This window comes from Chrysochloris asiatica, unplaced genomic scaffold, assembly GCF_000296735.1.
Source record: "Chrysochloris asiatica unplaced genomic scaffold, ChrAsi1.0 scaffold00032, whole genome shotgun sequence".
Classification (NCBI taxonomy): Eukaryota; Metazoa; Chordata; class Mammalia; order Afrosoricida; family Chrysochloridae; genus Chrysochloris; species Chrysochloris asiatica.
The window spans coordinates 590,634-607,910 of NW_006408550.1; the positions used below are offsets into that span (position 1 = coordinate 590,634).

The window sequence follows — 17,277 nt, forward strand, 5'->3', positions numbered from 1 at the left end:
TGGTATTTAAAATACTTGTGGAATAGCTTCCAGAATCACAGCAAACATGCAAGTCCCCACAGTATGACAAGCTGACAGATGAGTGGTAGGATGAAGTTGGTACAATTCTTCAATTTCATCATCACTGACTTTTGTGGTTGGTGCGTACATCTGAATAATAGTGGTATTAACTGGTCTTCTTTATAGGTTCTTTTTGACTGTAAGTCAGATGCTATTCATCTTTAATTTGTCTTTCCCAGCATAGTGAACCATGATTGTCTTTCTCAAAATGGCCAGTAGCCGTCCATTTCAGCACACTAATGTATTTAATATTGATCTTTATGTGTTCCATTTCATTTTTAACAACATCCAGTTTTCCTAGATTCGTATTTTGTACATTCTTCATTCTGATTAATAACGGATGTCAGCAGCTGTTTCTTCTCATTTTGAGCTGCACTTCATCAGCAAATAAAAATCCCAAAAGCTTTGCTCCATTCATGTCATTATGTTACCATAATAACTCAACTTTGAGGAGGCAGCTTTTTCCAGACGTGTTTTTACCTGACAGACTCACCTTCTGGCATTATATCTGACGGGGTTCTGCTGTTATTTTTAAGACTTTAAGTGGTTAACCATTCAGAATTGGTATGCGTCTTCTGAATGCTTAGTCACTTAGGCTATCTTAGTCTGGAAGCTCCACTGAAACCTGTCCAACATGTGTAACGCTGCTGGTATTTCAGATACTGGTAGCACAGCTGCCAGAATCATAGCAACACAAAAGCTGCCACAGTACGAAAAACTGACAGATGACTGGCAGGTCTTCAGTAGAGCCTCCTGATTTTAGACAAATCTGGCAACTCTGTCTCTACTTACCTGGGCACCAAAAAAAAAAAAAAAAAAAAAGCCAGGTTACATGGAATTTATTATAACTCATGTTGCATGACTTCATGTAATTCAGAATAGAACTATGCCCAACAGGGATTTCAATGGCTGAGACCCTTTTAAAGTAGATTGCAAGGCCTTCCTTCCCCAGGTTTCTTCTGCATGCATTAGAATTGTTACCAATCTTTCCATTATTAGCCAAGTGCCTAACTGTTTATGCCACTAAGGACCCCCACTGATCTGGTACAACCTCCATAAAATCAAGTTCTTACAAGTCTGAAAATCAAGTCAGAAAGACAGGGTAGCTGACCAGCAAAAGAATCGAGGTATAGAGAAGCAGAAGGCTGTCCAAAGGACTAAGAGGGTTGGTAACCCAAAAGGTTAGGTGTATTTATAATATATCTAAAGTACATTTGGCTCAAGAGATCCCATGGATACACTGCACTTTGTATAAAAACTCTCCCATGTGATTTAATTTTTTAAATCTCTTATTTGAATGTTTATAACAGAGGTTATTAGCATATGGTATTATATATAGTAGTATTCATGCAGATGACATTTAAATCTCTGTTAAATAATCCTCTTATATCTAAAAACAATTGAGCTCATGCACAATTCACCATGTAAATATCACACACGCAGGTTTTATCCAATTATAGGAATGTCAACTTTCCAAATTACTTATGAAGTTATACAAAGAATAAAGTGTATATTTACAAAGTTTAAAAAAAGCCATAGTGTTATCTATAATTGCTGACCTCATCCAAGCTACTGACCTGCAGTGAAGCCGAAACCTCCCTTTAAATGTCATTCCTATTATTGTTTCAAATGGTCAACAACCTAATTAAATGCCAATCTATTTTCTCACAGTTCATAACATTTGACATTTACACTAAGATTCAGATGCCATTTCCTGAGACCATAAATAATAGTTATTATTGCAAAATGCTACAATAATTCACTTTTTAAAAGGAATACTTATTCACAAAAATGTCAATGAACTTACAAAAGTAACATACAAAGGGACCACAACACTTCTCTTAGGGGTTAATATTTTCATTTCCTTTTACCATATAGAGGACAAGGGAAGCAGTATTCAAACTTGTCATAACAAGGGTAAGTAACAGTTTCTTCTAAAAGTCACATTTCAAAACTATAAGTAATAACCAACACATAACCATTAAATAATTTATTATATTCAATTATACACTATTGTGATACATATGGAGTCCTGGTGTGGCACTGTGGGTTAATGCGCTGGACTGCAAAGTCAGATTGAACCACAAGTTTGGCAGTTCAAGCTTACCAGCTGCCCCTGGGAAACCCTATACAGTGTTTCAAAGTAACATACAACCCTATACAGTGTTGCTATGGGTCAGAACCGACTCGATGGCACTTAACAACAACAACAACAATCTATATCTATATCTATATACTTTCAAGTATTTTTAGCAGAAAATTCTACTTATTAAAAATTACTAATTTATTTACAGTGAGGATCAGTCCCACCCCCTCCATATATAGAATAGACAGGAATGAGCAACTTGGACATTGGCTACCCAAAATGGGGGTGCTACAAAGTTAATAAGTGACTGGCTTACAAGCTTTCAAGAGGGAGCCTAGATTCAGAGGGCGTGGAGGAAGGTAGAATCTCCACTGAACAGTATCCAATCTGTTTGGATGGAGCTAATGAAAAGAGGTAGGGATAGGTCCCTTGTGGTACAATAGTGAATAATTGTTGTCAGGATTGACTGCAAGGGCTGGAAATGTAAAGGTGGACATTTTGTAGCAAAAGGAGGGGAATGAATGACCATGCAGTCCAGGAGCGGAGGTCCCTGGAACCATCAAGGGAGAAGAGTGGAGTACCTAAGAGACCTTACCCAGAGAAGCAGTGATGCCAGAGATGGAGAGAGATGAAGACAAGGAGAGATGGAGCCACTGGGGACTCTAGACCCAGAGAGGGAGAGGGAGGGACTATGTACTGACAACTAGGGGGCAGGATTGCAGGGTATACCCTCTGGTTGGTTGATGATGCATGGAGGGGACTGTAACCATGGCAATGAAATGATATACGATAGCATGGAAGTAAAGCTAATGTTTTCCCATGTAAATCATCACATAATTCACAATAAAACATTTTTTTTTAATTACCAATTTAAAATTGCTGCCAAGATGCAAAGTGGTAGAATTTTTTTAATGAAAAAAGTCTAAAAACCACCAATCATCATTTTCACTGAATTAGACCTAAGAAGCTGGTATTCATAAGACATATACTACATTAAATACAAAGAGGGAGCTTCAAAAAGTTTGTAAAAAAATTGAATGAAAAGAAAACAGAATTTTCCTATGACTTTTTTATGCTCCTTTGTGTTAGAGAAAATAAATGGTTGCTTAGAACTCAGTCGTGAAAATTTAATGCTAAGCCCCTAATGTTCTAAATTACCCTACTACATCATCTAACTACCCATGAAGGCCACATGTGTTAAAGAATCTATGGTCCCAAAGCCAAAACCCAACCCACTGTGACCCTACGGGGCAAAGTAGGGCACCCATAGGCTTTCCAGGATTGGACATCATTATGGGAGACTGCCATGGTGCAGCTAATGGGTTCAAACCACCAACCTCCTTTCAGTTAGCAGCCAACTGCTTAACCTCTGTGCCACCAGGGCTCCTTTGTAAACTATGGTACTTAACTAAAAATATATCATGCATTTATTGAAATAGTAAACTGTATCATGTTGTTGTGAATAAGCAAATCGCAATAAAGTATATAGTGCATATTCCCACTTTCCTTAAAAAAAAAAAGAGTTTGTGTATGAATACAAGATACAAATCGGAAAAGACAGCATAATGAAGTTTGGTCTAGAGTCAAACCTGGATTTGGATGTGAATTTCAGCACTTGCTATCTGGCATTCTACTTTTAGCAGTTCATATTGTGCATGCTACTGAATCGTTCTCAGCCTCAGTTTTTAAATTTTATAAAATTTTTTATGAATACTTGCATTTTATAAGTTGTCATAAAATAACTGAGATAATGCATAAACATGGCACAGCTAAATCTAACGAATATGCTGTTATGTTAAGTCCTTTGAGTCGGTTCCAATTCATAGCGACCCTGTATGGTATTTCCAAGGAATGGCTGGTAGGTTTGAACTGCCAATCTTGTGGTTAGTAGTCCACTGCCTATCCTACAGTGCCATAACAGGAGTCCTATAGGTACTAACAGTAGAAACTGTGGCCCAATACTACCCTTAAAGAGTAGATTCTGATACACTTAAGATTCAGAAAAAAAAGTTGTCCCTATACAGGTGTGAGTTTAGATGGCATATACTTAACTCTATACGATAAGCGCTGGACCGCGAAGCACAAGGTACACGATTCAAACCTGCCAGTTGCTCGCTCCACGTAAGAAAGATAAGGCTTTCTATTCTCATGAAGATTTAAAGCCTCGAAAACTCTATACAGGGCTGCTATGAATTGGAACTGACTGGACAACACTTTACAACAACAACACAAAACATACCTTTGATTAAAAATAGCAAAGTCTTAGAAAAAAATAATCCATGCATAATAGTGAAATAACTTCATATCTGTTTATGTATGTATGTATTATATACATTAAAATGATGTTTATACTCTGCTATCCCCCAGAATATTAAAATACTGAGGTTGAAAATAAGTCCTATATACTTATACAGCTTTCCACAGCCTTTGGAGGAATCTCCAAATGCACATTGTGAACTCAGGGCACATCGATGGCCCATAGAGTGTGTCAGTTTGAGAACTCCAGTCTGATGTGAGTTTCAGCTGTAGCTGAGACTACTAAAATTGCTCTGAGAGCTAAGAAAATCCTAGTAATTTAGATTCTGGAAGGTGTTCATTCTACATTTCAGGTTTCAGAATTTCAAGTTACTCTCTTTGAAAGCATCTTTTCTTCAAAATTCTAGTTGTCTTTCATATCGCTGTTTGAATTATTGCATCCTATTAATGATAAGATTTCTGGCATTTTTAAAATTTTGAGGCCTAAATTTTCTCATCTATATAAAAAAAAAATCCATATCAAATCACACCAATTCTCAAGTCATTTCCATTTGTAGATGGAGTAGCTGTTCTACTTTAAAACCATTTCCATGTCTTTCTTTCACTAAATTCTTGATACTTAGCTATTTTCTTCCAAAGGTTTTCAGTGAAACTATTCTAAAAGGATATGAACATATCAACAGCAAAAGAACAAAACATATAAAATTGATAAGACATAGAAGAGTATCACAAACAGTTTTATCAATAAAAATATAAACACTAAAATTGAAATGTTAATTAAACCATTAATCAATAATATATATTAAAAATAAAGCATACAATGCTCTTTGCAATCTTATTTAATGGTTAGGCTTTCTTTATGCACTGAAACAAAAGGTGGAAAGTAAAATAACTTTTTAAAAAGAAAAAGAAAAAAATCAATTACAAAAACCTAAATAATTATTTTTCTACATCAATATAATACAATAACCTTCAGCACTGTATAAACTAAGAGAAAAAAAAAAATGCCATTGCCATCAAGTTGCTTCTGACTAACACTGACCCTGTAGGACAGACAGAATGGCACCATAAATTGTCCAAGGCTGTAATCTTTACAGAAGCAGACTGCCACATCTTTTACTCACGGGTAAGCCCGTGGAGTCAATCTGCCAGCCTTTTAGTTAGCAACAAAGTGCTTTAACCACGATGCTACCAAGGCTCCTAACAGAGGTAAACCTAAGTAAGGTAGGGTCACAGACTACTTTAACAATTATTAATTCGATCAAATACTTCTTGCTGTATTTTCATTTTTTCAAAGACTTTACCATCATATCATAATGGAAGCCACATGTTACCATTACAACTTACCTTCCAGTGCTTTGAATAAAAACGAAATCACTTTTTATAGGAACTAGAGCTCATTCTAATGATCATTTCATAAGGATCGTTTTCCTGGCATTTTGAATATAATACTGAATTTTATCTACAGCAATAAACCATGTTTTTTTTAGAGTAATGAATATTATAAAGTATTCTAAACAAATTATGAGAGAAAAATTAATCTTCTAATTACTTATACAGACTCATGGTGTGGCGCTACAGTGGAAGCACTGGACTGCAAACCACAAGGTCAATGGCTCAGCAGATCAAACCCACAAGCTGCTCCTTGGAAACTGAATACAGAGTTACTATGAGTTGGAACCAACTCAATAGCACTCAACACCAACAAATTATTCACATAGTCTCTATATGGCCAGTTATCAATAAACCGAATTGGGGGAAAAAAAAAAAAAAAAAAAGGCTTCTAAATCATTGTCAAAACTGCAATAAGTGAGTGAATACATGCTACCAAGTTGTTGTTGTTGTTGTGTGCCGTGAAGGCAGTTCCGACTCATAGTGACCCTACACAGGGTTTCCGAGGCTGTAAAACTTTTACGGGAGCAGACTGCCTCATCTTTCTCCTGCGGAACCGCTGGTAGTTTCGAACTGCTGACCTTGAGGCTCGCAGCCCGATTCGTAACCACTACGCTACCAGAGCTACTTAGTTAGCAAACAAAATTTGGTCATTCATTGGTATCGAAAGTAGGAAACTTCATGAAATAAGTAACTGTTACCAACAAGGATCATATTTATTCAAATTAATTTGTTACCAAGCTACCCTAAAAATTATTCCGGAATGAAATGAAACTACTTGAATGCAGACAAACCCAGAAACAAAGTTCATTTGCCTCAGTTGGAAACAAAGGTGAAACAGAAAATATGCTTCATGATGCCCATAAAGAAAGCAGACGGATCTAGCTCTTGACCCTTCCCTACAACAAGTACATCAATGACAGTCAAAAATACATTCAAGTCTAATTTGTTTAGATTTCTGTGGCATTCATATATATATATTAGTTAAATTTGTGTGTTTAACTTTTAAACATTGATGCACAGAATTAAGAATATGGCTCAGTTTTTTACATGTAATTACATATACATATCTGTATGCCCATGTACATATACACACAGGCAAACAGCTGTTTTTGGTAAAATAACTTTGGGGTTAAATTTTTATACATGAGCCTTCTAGGGCTGCAGCATTTAGAAAGTGAAGGAACATTTTCAATTACAACTGTAAGCACTTCATTTCCTCCAGCCATTTTCCTACACGTCAAGTCTATTTCACACTAGGTAACAGTGCATGAATGATATGGAGCGAATAGCCACACAAAAGGGAAGTCTGAACATGAGAAGAAACTTTGACCATTCACAGAGAATTATATTTTTAAAGCATATGATTAGCCCATCAATTTGTTCATGCAATGAAAGTAAGGTTTTCTAAATCTTGCCTGATCCTGAAAATGTATCAACAGTGGGTCAGAGGGCTATTTTTCATAACTGTGCAAAGTAAAATGCTTTCTGGCTTAAATTCTAACAGATGGTTTCAAACTTTCACTGGAAAGGAAATGCTATCAAATTAATATTTAGTCAATTCCACATTTATAGCTAGTCAAATATTATATAATAAGTCATTTTTTATATCATGAAATAAATACCATGAAAGACTACAGATAAGGGCAATCACTTACAAGCTGCTCAGACTTGACACCGTATAACTGGACAGTCTTTGCCACGTTTTTTGACACAGCTAAAGTGAGGTTTAGATCAACAGCAGCTATATTCAGTTCACTAGAGAAAACAAAAACAGTGTTTGGGCTTTTTTTTAACAATTTAAAATACCATTCATCAATATTCAATAAAGAACGCGATCATTATTTCTATAGATTTCACTGACTGTTTCCAAGAATTGGCTGCATTTGTTTCATTTTTTGCAGTATTCTACATAAGGAAAATGTGCTTTTGAGATGGCTTTGTTAATGACCAGTTTCTCATTAATGAAAGTCCGCCATGTGTGGGTTTAGTCTGTGATTAAGAGAGCAAATTGTGTACAGATTTTTAGAGTAGCACTTTCTAATACTGATAAGTGCAATTAGAGGCACCGCATACTACAGACATCTGCAAGGAAATGACAGCTCTTGAGTGAAAAGGATGACCTTGGAAGGACATACGCTAAAAATATCAATTACACATGGGACATAAAAATGCTTGGTTGCTGTAGAAATTTTGCCATTTTATTTTCTATAGAATAGTTCTAAAATAATAATAGAATAGTTCTAAAAATAAAAGTTTGAATTTAAAAAAAAATTAGATTTTTAATAGAAGTATTTCTTTGTCATGCCTCCTTCCAACTTTAACACTGGGATAATTGGGACATCTGATCTGACTGAGGAGGCCTGGTAGTGCAGTGGCTAAGCACTTGGTTGCCAACAGAAGTTAGCTGCTCTGTTCCAGAAAGATGTGGCAGTTTGCTTCCAGAAAGACTTGTTGCCTTGGCAGTCCTATGGGCAGTGTGGCCTGACTCTGGCCTATTGGGTCACTATAACTTGAATTGGATCTGATGGCCAAGAAAATACTTTAGAAATACCATGGAAAGAATATCAGGAGTTATAAATGACACGAAAGCCCATACATAGGTGGCAAAGCAAGGAAAGTAATTATTGTCTCTAACCCCATAAAATCCCACTGCCAGCAAGTCAATTCGGACTAATAGCGACCCCATGCAGGGGAGTTTCCGAGGCTGTAATTCCTTATGAGATCACAAAGGCTCCTCTTTCTTCCATGGAACAGCCAGTGGATTTGAACTGCTACCCTGTGGTTAGCAACCCAATGCGTAAACCACTCTGCCACTAGGGCTCCTGTTGTCTCTAAAGTAGTACAGTAAACCTGGGTACTCAAAAGATTCTCTTGTTAAAAAAGGACTTTGTAACAACACTGTTGTTGTTGCTAAGTGCTGGTGAATCAGTTCTAATTTATAGCAACCCCTTGTGGGGTTTCTGAGGAGCGGCTGGTAAGCTTGAACCACTGAAATTGCAGTTCAAACTGAGCTTGCAGTTCAGCGCATTAACCACTGACCTTGCAGTTCAAACTGAGTTTGCAGTTCAGCACATTAACCCACAGTGCCACACCAGGATTACTCTTGTAACAACACTGGTGGTGCTGGTGGTGGTGTGCCGGTGAGTAAGTTCCAACTCATAGCGAACCTGCATAGGGTTTCTGAGGCTGCAAATCTTTAAGAAAGCAGAAAGCCTCATCTTTCTTTCGTGGAATGGCTGGTAGTTTTGAATTGCTGACCTTGACGTTAGCAGCCCAACTCTTAACCAGAGCTACCAGAACTCCTTGTAACAACACTGTTGTTGTTGTTGTTAAGTGTCATTGGTACCGACCAATAGTGACCTTATGCACAGCAGAACGAAACACTGCCTGATCCTGGGCCAACCTCACTACTGTCTGTCAGTTTGTCATACTGTGGTGAAAGCTATGCCACCGGTATTTTAAATACCAGCAGGGTCACCCATGGTGGACAGGTTTCAGATGAGCTTCCAGACAAGACAGACTAGGAAGAAAGAATGATGAACTACTTCCAAATATTTAGTCACTGAAAACCTAATGAACAGCAGAGAAATACTGTAACAACACTAGTGCATACCAAATATGACAAAGATGCCCTTTCATATAGTATTGAGATGTGATTTTATTAATAGTCAATTTTAAATTCTGGGATAAGCATGCTTTATTAGGCTGCAGATTATTTCAGGGGACTTCAGAATTCCATTATCTTTTCATTCCATTTTTCCATGAACTTTTTGAAGCCCCCTTGTATCTGATTATAGCACTCTCAAGCTTCACAAAACAGGGAAAAGAAATTAAGCAGACTGTAGGGCTATTTTTATTCCTACCAAAAACAGCTAACAGAAATTAGGATAAAAAATCAAGAGTAGGGCTTTGGGAAGTCAAGAGAATTGTGGAGAAATTTAGATCAAGTTGTTGGGCATTTAAATGTTTTATAGTTTGCAGTTGAAGCTACGGTTATGGATATTACGCCTGTGGCTTTTTATCTGAACTTTCCATGCCTCAGAAATTCATTCGTGAGTTTGGAGTCGAAAGGAATCTAGAGTGCTATACACCTTGGTCTCAGTTACTATTTTTACTCTACAAAATGTCCATTTATAAATGCACAGACCTACTCTTATGACGGAGTCCTGGTGTGGTACTGTGGGTTAATGCACCAGACTGCAAAGCCATTTGAACTGCAAGGTTGGCGGTTCAAAATCGCTAGCTGCTCCTCGGAAACCCTACACTGGATTACTATGGGTTGGAGTTGATTCAACAGCACTTAACAACAACTTTTAAAAAAAACTTGTTAGCTATGACAGAAACTGACATAGTCTCAACTGCAAATTAACTTGGATAACTGTTAAGGGTAAACATCGAAAGACAAAAATATAGTTCCATTGTCTATAAGCACTCGGGTGGCATTCTGCTAGGATCCTTTTCTTTTTTTAGGGTTTTAAACCCTATCACTTTCACTGAGAAAATGTAATAGCAATCATGAGTTGACTATTGTGATCACTATTGTAATCCTGTTTTGACCTGGAAGCACTGTCTGGGTTTAAATTTTAAAAACATTCACCTCTATGTTTTAGTGTCTCAACTTGTGAATAAAAAACATGTTTAACCTTGCTTTGCCTTGTGCAGTATTAGGAATTTATTATGGAATTAAAAGTCAGGTTTATTATGTATCCTTGGTAAAATACAGAATAATTATGATATACTATTTTTAGCCTGTATTTAAATAGTTTTATAAATTGGAATTTCAAGTACTTACTACACGGGCACTCATTCACTGGGAAACTCTTGATTTAATTGCAGGGCTAATTACTGAATAATTTGAGATGAATTAAAAATGGACTGCTGCCATCCTTCACTAGAAATGATGGCATGCATCTTATGACATATCATTCTATTAGAAGGTACCTACCTTGCTATTGTCTTAATGATACTGTCAAGCTCATCCGAGGAAGGAGGATTGCGACCCCCCGGAGGAAACACCAAGTTGATAGGATCAAAGAGTCGTGATAAGGATTTGGATAGATAAGCCGCTTCATACGGTTGCAGTGAATCTTTCAATGCCTTCTCTGGACTGTGGGAACAAAATATGTAAAAATAAATTACTACTTTATAAAACATAATGTTTTTGTATAAGGCCATAAATATCCTTCTTTAAAAAAGCATCTCCTACTACGACATATTCACTCACTAAGATCACATCTCCATTACAAAGTATACAAATCCGTTTGAATCACTCTCCAGTATAGCAATGGACTTCCCTTCTTAACTAAGCACTGGTATTGGGCATGTCCTTCCTGATCCTCAGATCCGAACATGGATTTATAATAAGTCTAGAAAGAAATTTATTAATATGAGAGTTGAGAGATTCAATTCCCTGCTATTTCTCATTAAAACTCCATTGGGAACTTTATTTCTCTCCTTCAATAAATTCTTCCCCCATCTTGCTCAGTCCTGTCAAATCTGTTAGACATACAGTCATTATGTTGTTTCTAGTAATGTAAATCCATTATAAAAAACTGTTAATATTAAACATACATAATAGGCAAGGAATCTGAAGGCACAGTTGCCAATATACCCTGAGTTTAGCCAAAATCTCAAAAGGTAGCATGACAGGTCATGTTCTGTGTACTTTCTGTCTGAAGAATACCAGAAATGACTATTATAATTATTCAAAATCATAGTCATTCAAAAGTTTCTTGGAAAACAATCCTTCTTCACTATAGTTATCAGGAAAAAACAAATCTTGGTAATTACTTTAAGAAACACTGGGTCATTGGGTATGCTATGATGTCTTTCTATCTTCAGAGAAAGCTGTAAGAATGAATAGCTTTGCCTGTATTTAATAAACCTACATTAATGGTTAAAGATGGGGAGGGGGAAGTATCTCCTAAATAAATCATAACTTTGTATTTAAAAAAATAAAATACTTTTTCTATTTAAAAATATATAAATAGACCTACAATTATGGGTGCAGTAGCTCAGAAGAGGGAACAATTCTTTACAGCGAGGATCATTCCCACCCCCACAATACACAGAGTAGACAGGGATGAGCAACTTGGACATTGGTTACCCAAAATGGGGGTGGGGGGGAAAGCTACAAAGGCAAGAAGTGACTGGCTCACAAGCTTTCAAGAGGGAGCCTAGATCCAGAAGGTATGGAGGAAAGTAGAATCTCCACAGATAGGTATCCAATTTGTCTGGGTGGAGCTGATGAAAGGAAATGGGGATAGCACTCATGTGGTACAATAGTGAATAATTGCTATCAGGACTGACTGTGAAGGTTGGATATGTAAAGGTAGATGTTTTGTAGCAACAGGAGGGGAGTGGTTGACTTTGCAGTCCAGGAGCGGAGGGTCATGGGACCATCAAGAGAGAAGAGCAGACTGTGGGACCCTACCCAGAGAAAGAGTGACACCAGAGATGGAGGCAGAGACAAGGACGTGGAGAGATGGAGAGGCTGGGGACTCTAGATCCAGAGAGGGAGAGGGGCTGTGTGCTGATGACCAGAGGCAAGCTTGCAGGGTATACCCTTGGGTTGGTTAATAATGCATACAGGGGATTGTAACCCTGGCAATGAAACGATATATGATAGGATGAATGTAAAGCTAATGTTTTCCCATGTACACTATCACATAATTCACAATAAAACATTAAAATATATACATATAAATATATTCACAAATCAATTTCATTGTGAAACACTTAATAAGGACTGCAAAAATATTTCAATAAAATTTAGTTACAATTATTGTTGTTAAATGCTGTTAAGTTGATTCCAACTCCTAGCGACCCTGTATAGTATATTTCCAAAGAGTGCCTGGTTGGTTTGAATAGATGACCTTATGGTTAGCAGTCTAGTGCTTATCCTACAGTGCCAAACCAAGATTCCAGTTACAACAATAAATGTCATAGAATATGTGCCATTGCCTACTGAATCAAGTCTATCATTTGAAACGAAAAGAAAAAATACAGAATATTTTCATTAATTACAATAATGGCTCTGTATTTGTTACCAAGTCGCACCTTTATAGAATATCAAAGCATACACAACTGAGGCACTAACTCAACATTCTATCCTGTTTCCACCCCCAGCTGTCATTACAACTTCGTTAACTATCAGTGACAGAAGTACATACATCTACATTTTTATCACCCCATTCCTGGTGTGGTGCTGTGGGCTAATGCATCAGACTGCAAAGTCATTTGAACTGCAAGGTCTGTGGTTCAAGCTCACCTGCTGCTCCTTGGAAACACTATACAGGGTTGCTATGGGTCGTAATCAACTCGAAGGCACTTAACAACAACATTCCAAAACTTAGTAAATCACTAACAAGAGTGTAGATCCTAAAACATACACACACACATATAATGAATATATGTGTGTGTGTGTAGAATGTGTATATGGAGTTCTGGCATGGTGCTGTAGTTTAAGCATTGGACTGTTAACTTCAAGATCTCAGTTTCAAACCCACTAGCTGCACCTTGAAAACTTTATACAAGGTTACTATCAGTCAGAACTGACTTATCGGCAGTTAACATCAACAAGATAATATAGACACACACATACACACACACTCACGTATATAAATGTGTTTTTGAAAGTTCTACCAACACATAAATACATCAGTTTGAGTTCTGAGCTTTTTCGCTTTACAAACTAAATTAAGCCTAATAAACATTTCCCTCTTTATCGTTTTCCATCTTCAATAATTCCCACTGATTCTCCACTCACAGTTAAACTATTAAGTCTTACACCATTGACAATTACTATCAAATGTCTGGGGTGGTGGTAGTTGTGTGCCATGAAGTCAGTTTTGACTCATAGGGAACCTGCATTGGGCTTCCAAGGCCATAAATGTGTAGAAGAGCTGAAAGACTCATCATTCTCCGATGGAACAGCTGGTAGTTTCGAGCTGCTAACCCCAACTCATAACCACTATGCCACCAGCTATTTTTGTTAAGTGTTGTCGAGTCAATTCCGACTCATAGCAACCCTGTATAGGGTTTTCAAAGAGTGACTGGTGAGCTTGAACCACCGACCCTGCCATTCAAACCAACTTTGCATTTGCAGTCCAGCACATTAACCCACAGCGCCACACCAGAGCTCCCAGAGCTTCTTCAAATGTCTATCTATACCAGTAACCACTATATCCATCTGCTTTCTTAGTACTATAATGAATTCTACATCTTCTCACTCTAGTCCTATCGACTATCCCTTTAACAGACATTAGTCTTTTGCTTGTTTATTTTTTACAACAAATTCCCTTTCATCCTTAATGTTAACCTTGAAAATGTTGAAACTACAAGTATGTGAAAACTGACTTCTTGTTTTACCCTTTTTAGTCACCTGACATGATATAGAGGTCAGAAGGCTTTTGGCTCCTAAGTTTCTAGTTGTCACAGAATACTTCCTCAGTCAATGAGAATTTCACTCATCACATATTTACTGAGAATGCTATGTAACCAAGTAACTGCTAAGTGCTGGGAAGCTATCCATTAAAAATGATTTACAGTCTAGTGGAAAAGTAGATAGGTAAAGTGCTAACTATAGTACATTTTACAATAAATGAATTTACAAAGATTACACTGGGAACCTGGATGAATTGGTATCTAATCTGTTTAAGGCAATCTGCTATTAAACTCCATCCCATCTATCTAAAACTCTTCTCTCGTCTTGCCACTGTTACCTACTAATCTAAAGAAGCCTCCCTCCTCTTCCTTAGAAGTTGTAGTATTGAATTAATAAATACAAACACTCTTCTTGGAGTCCTGGTGTGACGCGGTGGGCTAAGCACTGCACTGCTAACCACATCGAGTGGTTCAAACCCATCAACTGCTCCTTGTAAATCCTATTATTGTTCTGTGCCAACAAACTAATGCAGACTAATAGTGACCCTGTACAGGGTTTCCAAGAGAGGTTGGTGGGTTTCAAATGCCAACCTTGCAGTTACCATCCAGTGCTCACTGGAACTGACTCGATGGCACATAACAACACCAGCCTTCTTCTTAGTCTCCAAGTCTGCTGTGAGCATTCTTGGTGATTACAATGTGAAGTCTACTTTTGTCATGACCTTTGTCATGTATCTTGCATACGTGGGTCCCCTCTAAGATTTACAAGATAGAAAATAACTCTATATTTGCCCCACTTTCTCCTCTCTCCTTTTCTCCTTTCCTTACATCAGACGAGTTTCCAGAGACTGTTCCAGTTATTGAACTTGATTTAAAAAACACAAACCAAAGCCTGCACTTAGCAAGCTTACATTCTAAGGAAATAAATGAATAACATTTTTTTTTTAATGTAATGAGTTAACTATGGAATAAGATACAGAAGGGTTAGTGCTAAGAGAAAAATTAAGCAAAGCAGACAAATGTTTTGATCCATTTTCCCCCCCCAGTTATCTAGGACAGGGCAAGGAAAGTCATACTGAGAAAATCTGAAGAAATACAGGGAGTAAATTATGTAAATTTCCAGGGAAGAATTTTCTAGGCAGAGAGCAAATGCAAAGGCTCTGAATTGAAACCAGGCCCTGAACTGAAACCAGGGCTGACTGTATTTGCCAAATAGTGGTAAACAGTGGTAAAGCAAGTAAGGAATGGGAGAGTAGGACAGACGAAGCCAAACAAACACAGATGGGCCAAATCACACCAGGCTGTATATACCAATAAAGCTTCAGATTTTCCTCAGAAGAACCCGTTCTTTGATCTTATTGGTATCAATGATATGTGACCTTTTATCCTGTATCTGTCCAACTCTCTTTATGCAGGGTCATACATTTCAAGGTGCTCTCATTAGTATCTTGATTTCACTTAATCGCCCTCCCTTTCAAAGCTCTGGGTTAAGCAGGTGGACTGCTGCTAATCACAAGGTCAGTAGTGCAAACCCATCAGCACTCCAAGGAAGAGAGATGAGGTGTGTATCCCATGCCCATAAAGACTTAAAGTCTTAGAAAACACAAGGAGCAGTTCTATTATGTTTTACATAAGTTGGAATTGACTCAATGGCAGTGGATTTTGGTTTTAAAGCTCTTACAAAGGACATTTTATTTAGGTAGTTTCTTTAAGCAATGCATAGAAAAATTAAAGTGGTTCTAATAAGCATTTTACGGAGCTCTGGTAGCTTAGTGGTTACAAATCGGGCTGTGAACTGCAAGCAAGGTCAGCAGTTCGAAACTACCAGTTGTTCTGTGGGAGAAAGATGCTTTCTGCTCCCGTAAAGATTTACAGCCTCGGAAACCCTGTACAGAGTCGCTATGAATCGGAACCGACTCCATGGCACATAATAACAACAACAATAAACATTTAAGGTGCTCTGGTAGAGTAAGGGTTACGAATTGGGCTGCTAACCTCAAGATCGGCAATTTGAAACTACCAGCTGTTCCGCAGGAGAAAGATGAGGCTTTCTGCTCCCGTAAAGATGTGCAGCCTCAGAAACCCTGTGCAGGGTTCACTATGAGTCGGACCAACTCCATGGTACTTAACAAGAATAAACATTTACACAGACCCCTTACTTTCAAGAGACTTGAAGCTCAAGGGAATAACCCAAACTAGTTCTGCAGCCCTTCACTTTCTACAGATGCCCACAGTTTGCACTAAGAGCAAAGTCATCTGCAATAAGGATTTTCAACATGGCACTTCTCTAGAGTTTGCCCCTGTAAATTCATTTATCCTCTGTGGCTCCTTTTAGCTCAAAGAAAGAATTTAGCTTCACAAGTATTTTCATATCAAAACATTTGAAAACATATGTCTACTTTCTCCTTTCCCATTCTTTTAAACCCAATTCTACAAAGCTTTTGTGTATATCATTCCTCATCTTGGTCTCTAACAACTTTATTCAAGAGGTCAATTTCAACTCAGAATCTACCTCATCCTCTCAGCAGCATCTAACACAGTTTCCAGTGCTGAATTAACTCATCTTCTGGGGTTCCAACATGATTTATGTGTCAGTTCATCATACAATGGTGCATTGTGTGTTGCAGTGATGCTGAAGCTTATGCCACTGGCAATTTAAATACCAGCAGGGTCACCCATGGTGGACAGATTCCAGTGGAGCTTTGGGAGTAAGACTAGGAAGAAGGAGAGGCGGACTACTAGTGAATGTTTAGCCTCTGAAAAACCTTATGAATAGCAGTAGAACATTATCGGATATAGTACCAGAAAATGAAAAGATTATGAATAGCAGTAGAACATTCATTAGGATCTCAAAACCTGACTGGGGATGATCTGCCTACTCAAAGTACACCTGACCATAATGATGTAAATCGAGTAAAGCTTTTGGGACCTTCATTTGCTGATGGGGCACAACTCAAAATACGAACAAACAAGTGCAAACATCCTTGAATAATCCAAACATGGAATGTACAAAGTATGAAATCTAGGAAAATTGGGCATTATCAAAAATGAAATGGAACACATAAAGATTAATATCCTAGACATTAGTAAGCTGA

General features: G+C 37.6%; 1 protein-coding gene across 1 annotated transcript in view; it reads right to left on the reverse strand.

Annotated features, from left to right (window-relative positions):
* COG5 (component of oligomeric golgi complex 5) overlaps positions 1–17,277 on the reverse strand; it is a 343,779-nt gene that overhangs the window by 71,342 nt on the left and 255,160 nt on the right. Inside the window, exons 15-16 of the mRNA XM_006859350.1 lie at positions 10,743–10,904; positions 7,453–7,552 (exon numbers count right to left, since the gene is read on the reverse strand). Of these exons, the coding sequence (XP_006859412.1) occupies positions 7,453–7,552; positions 10,743–10,904 (262 nt within the window). The remainder of the gene's footprint in view (positions 1–7,452; positions 7,553–10,742; positions 10,905–17,277) is intronic.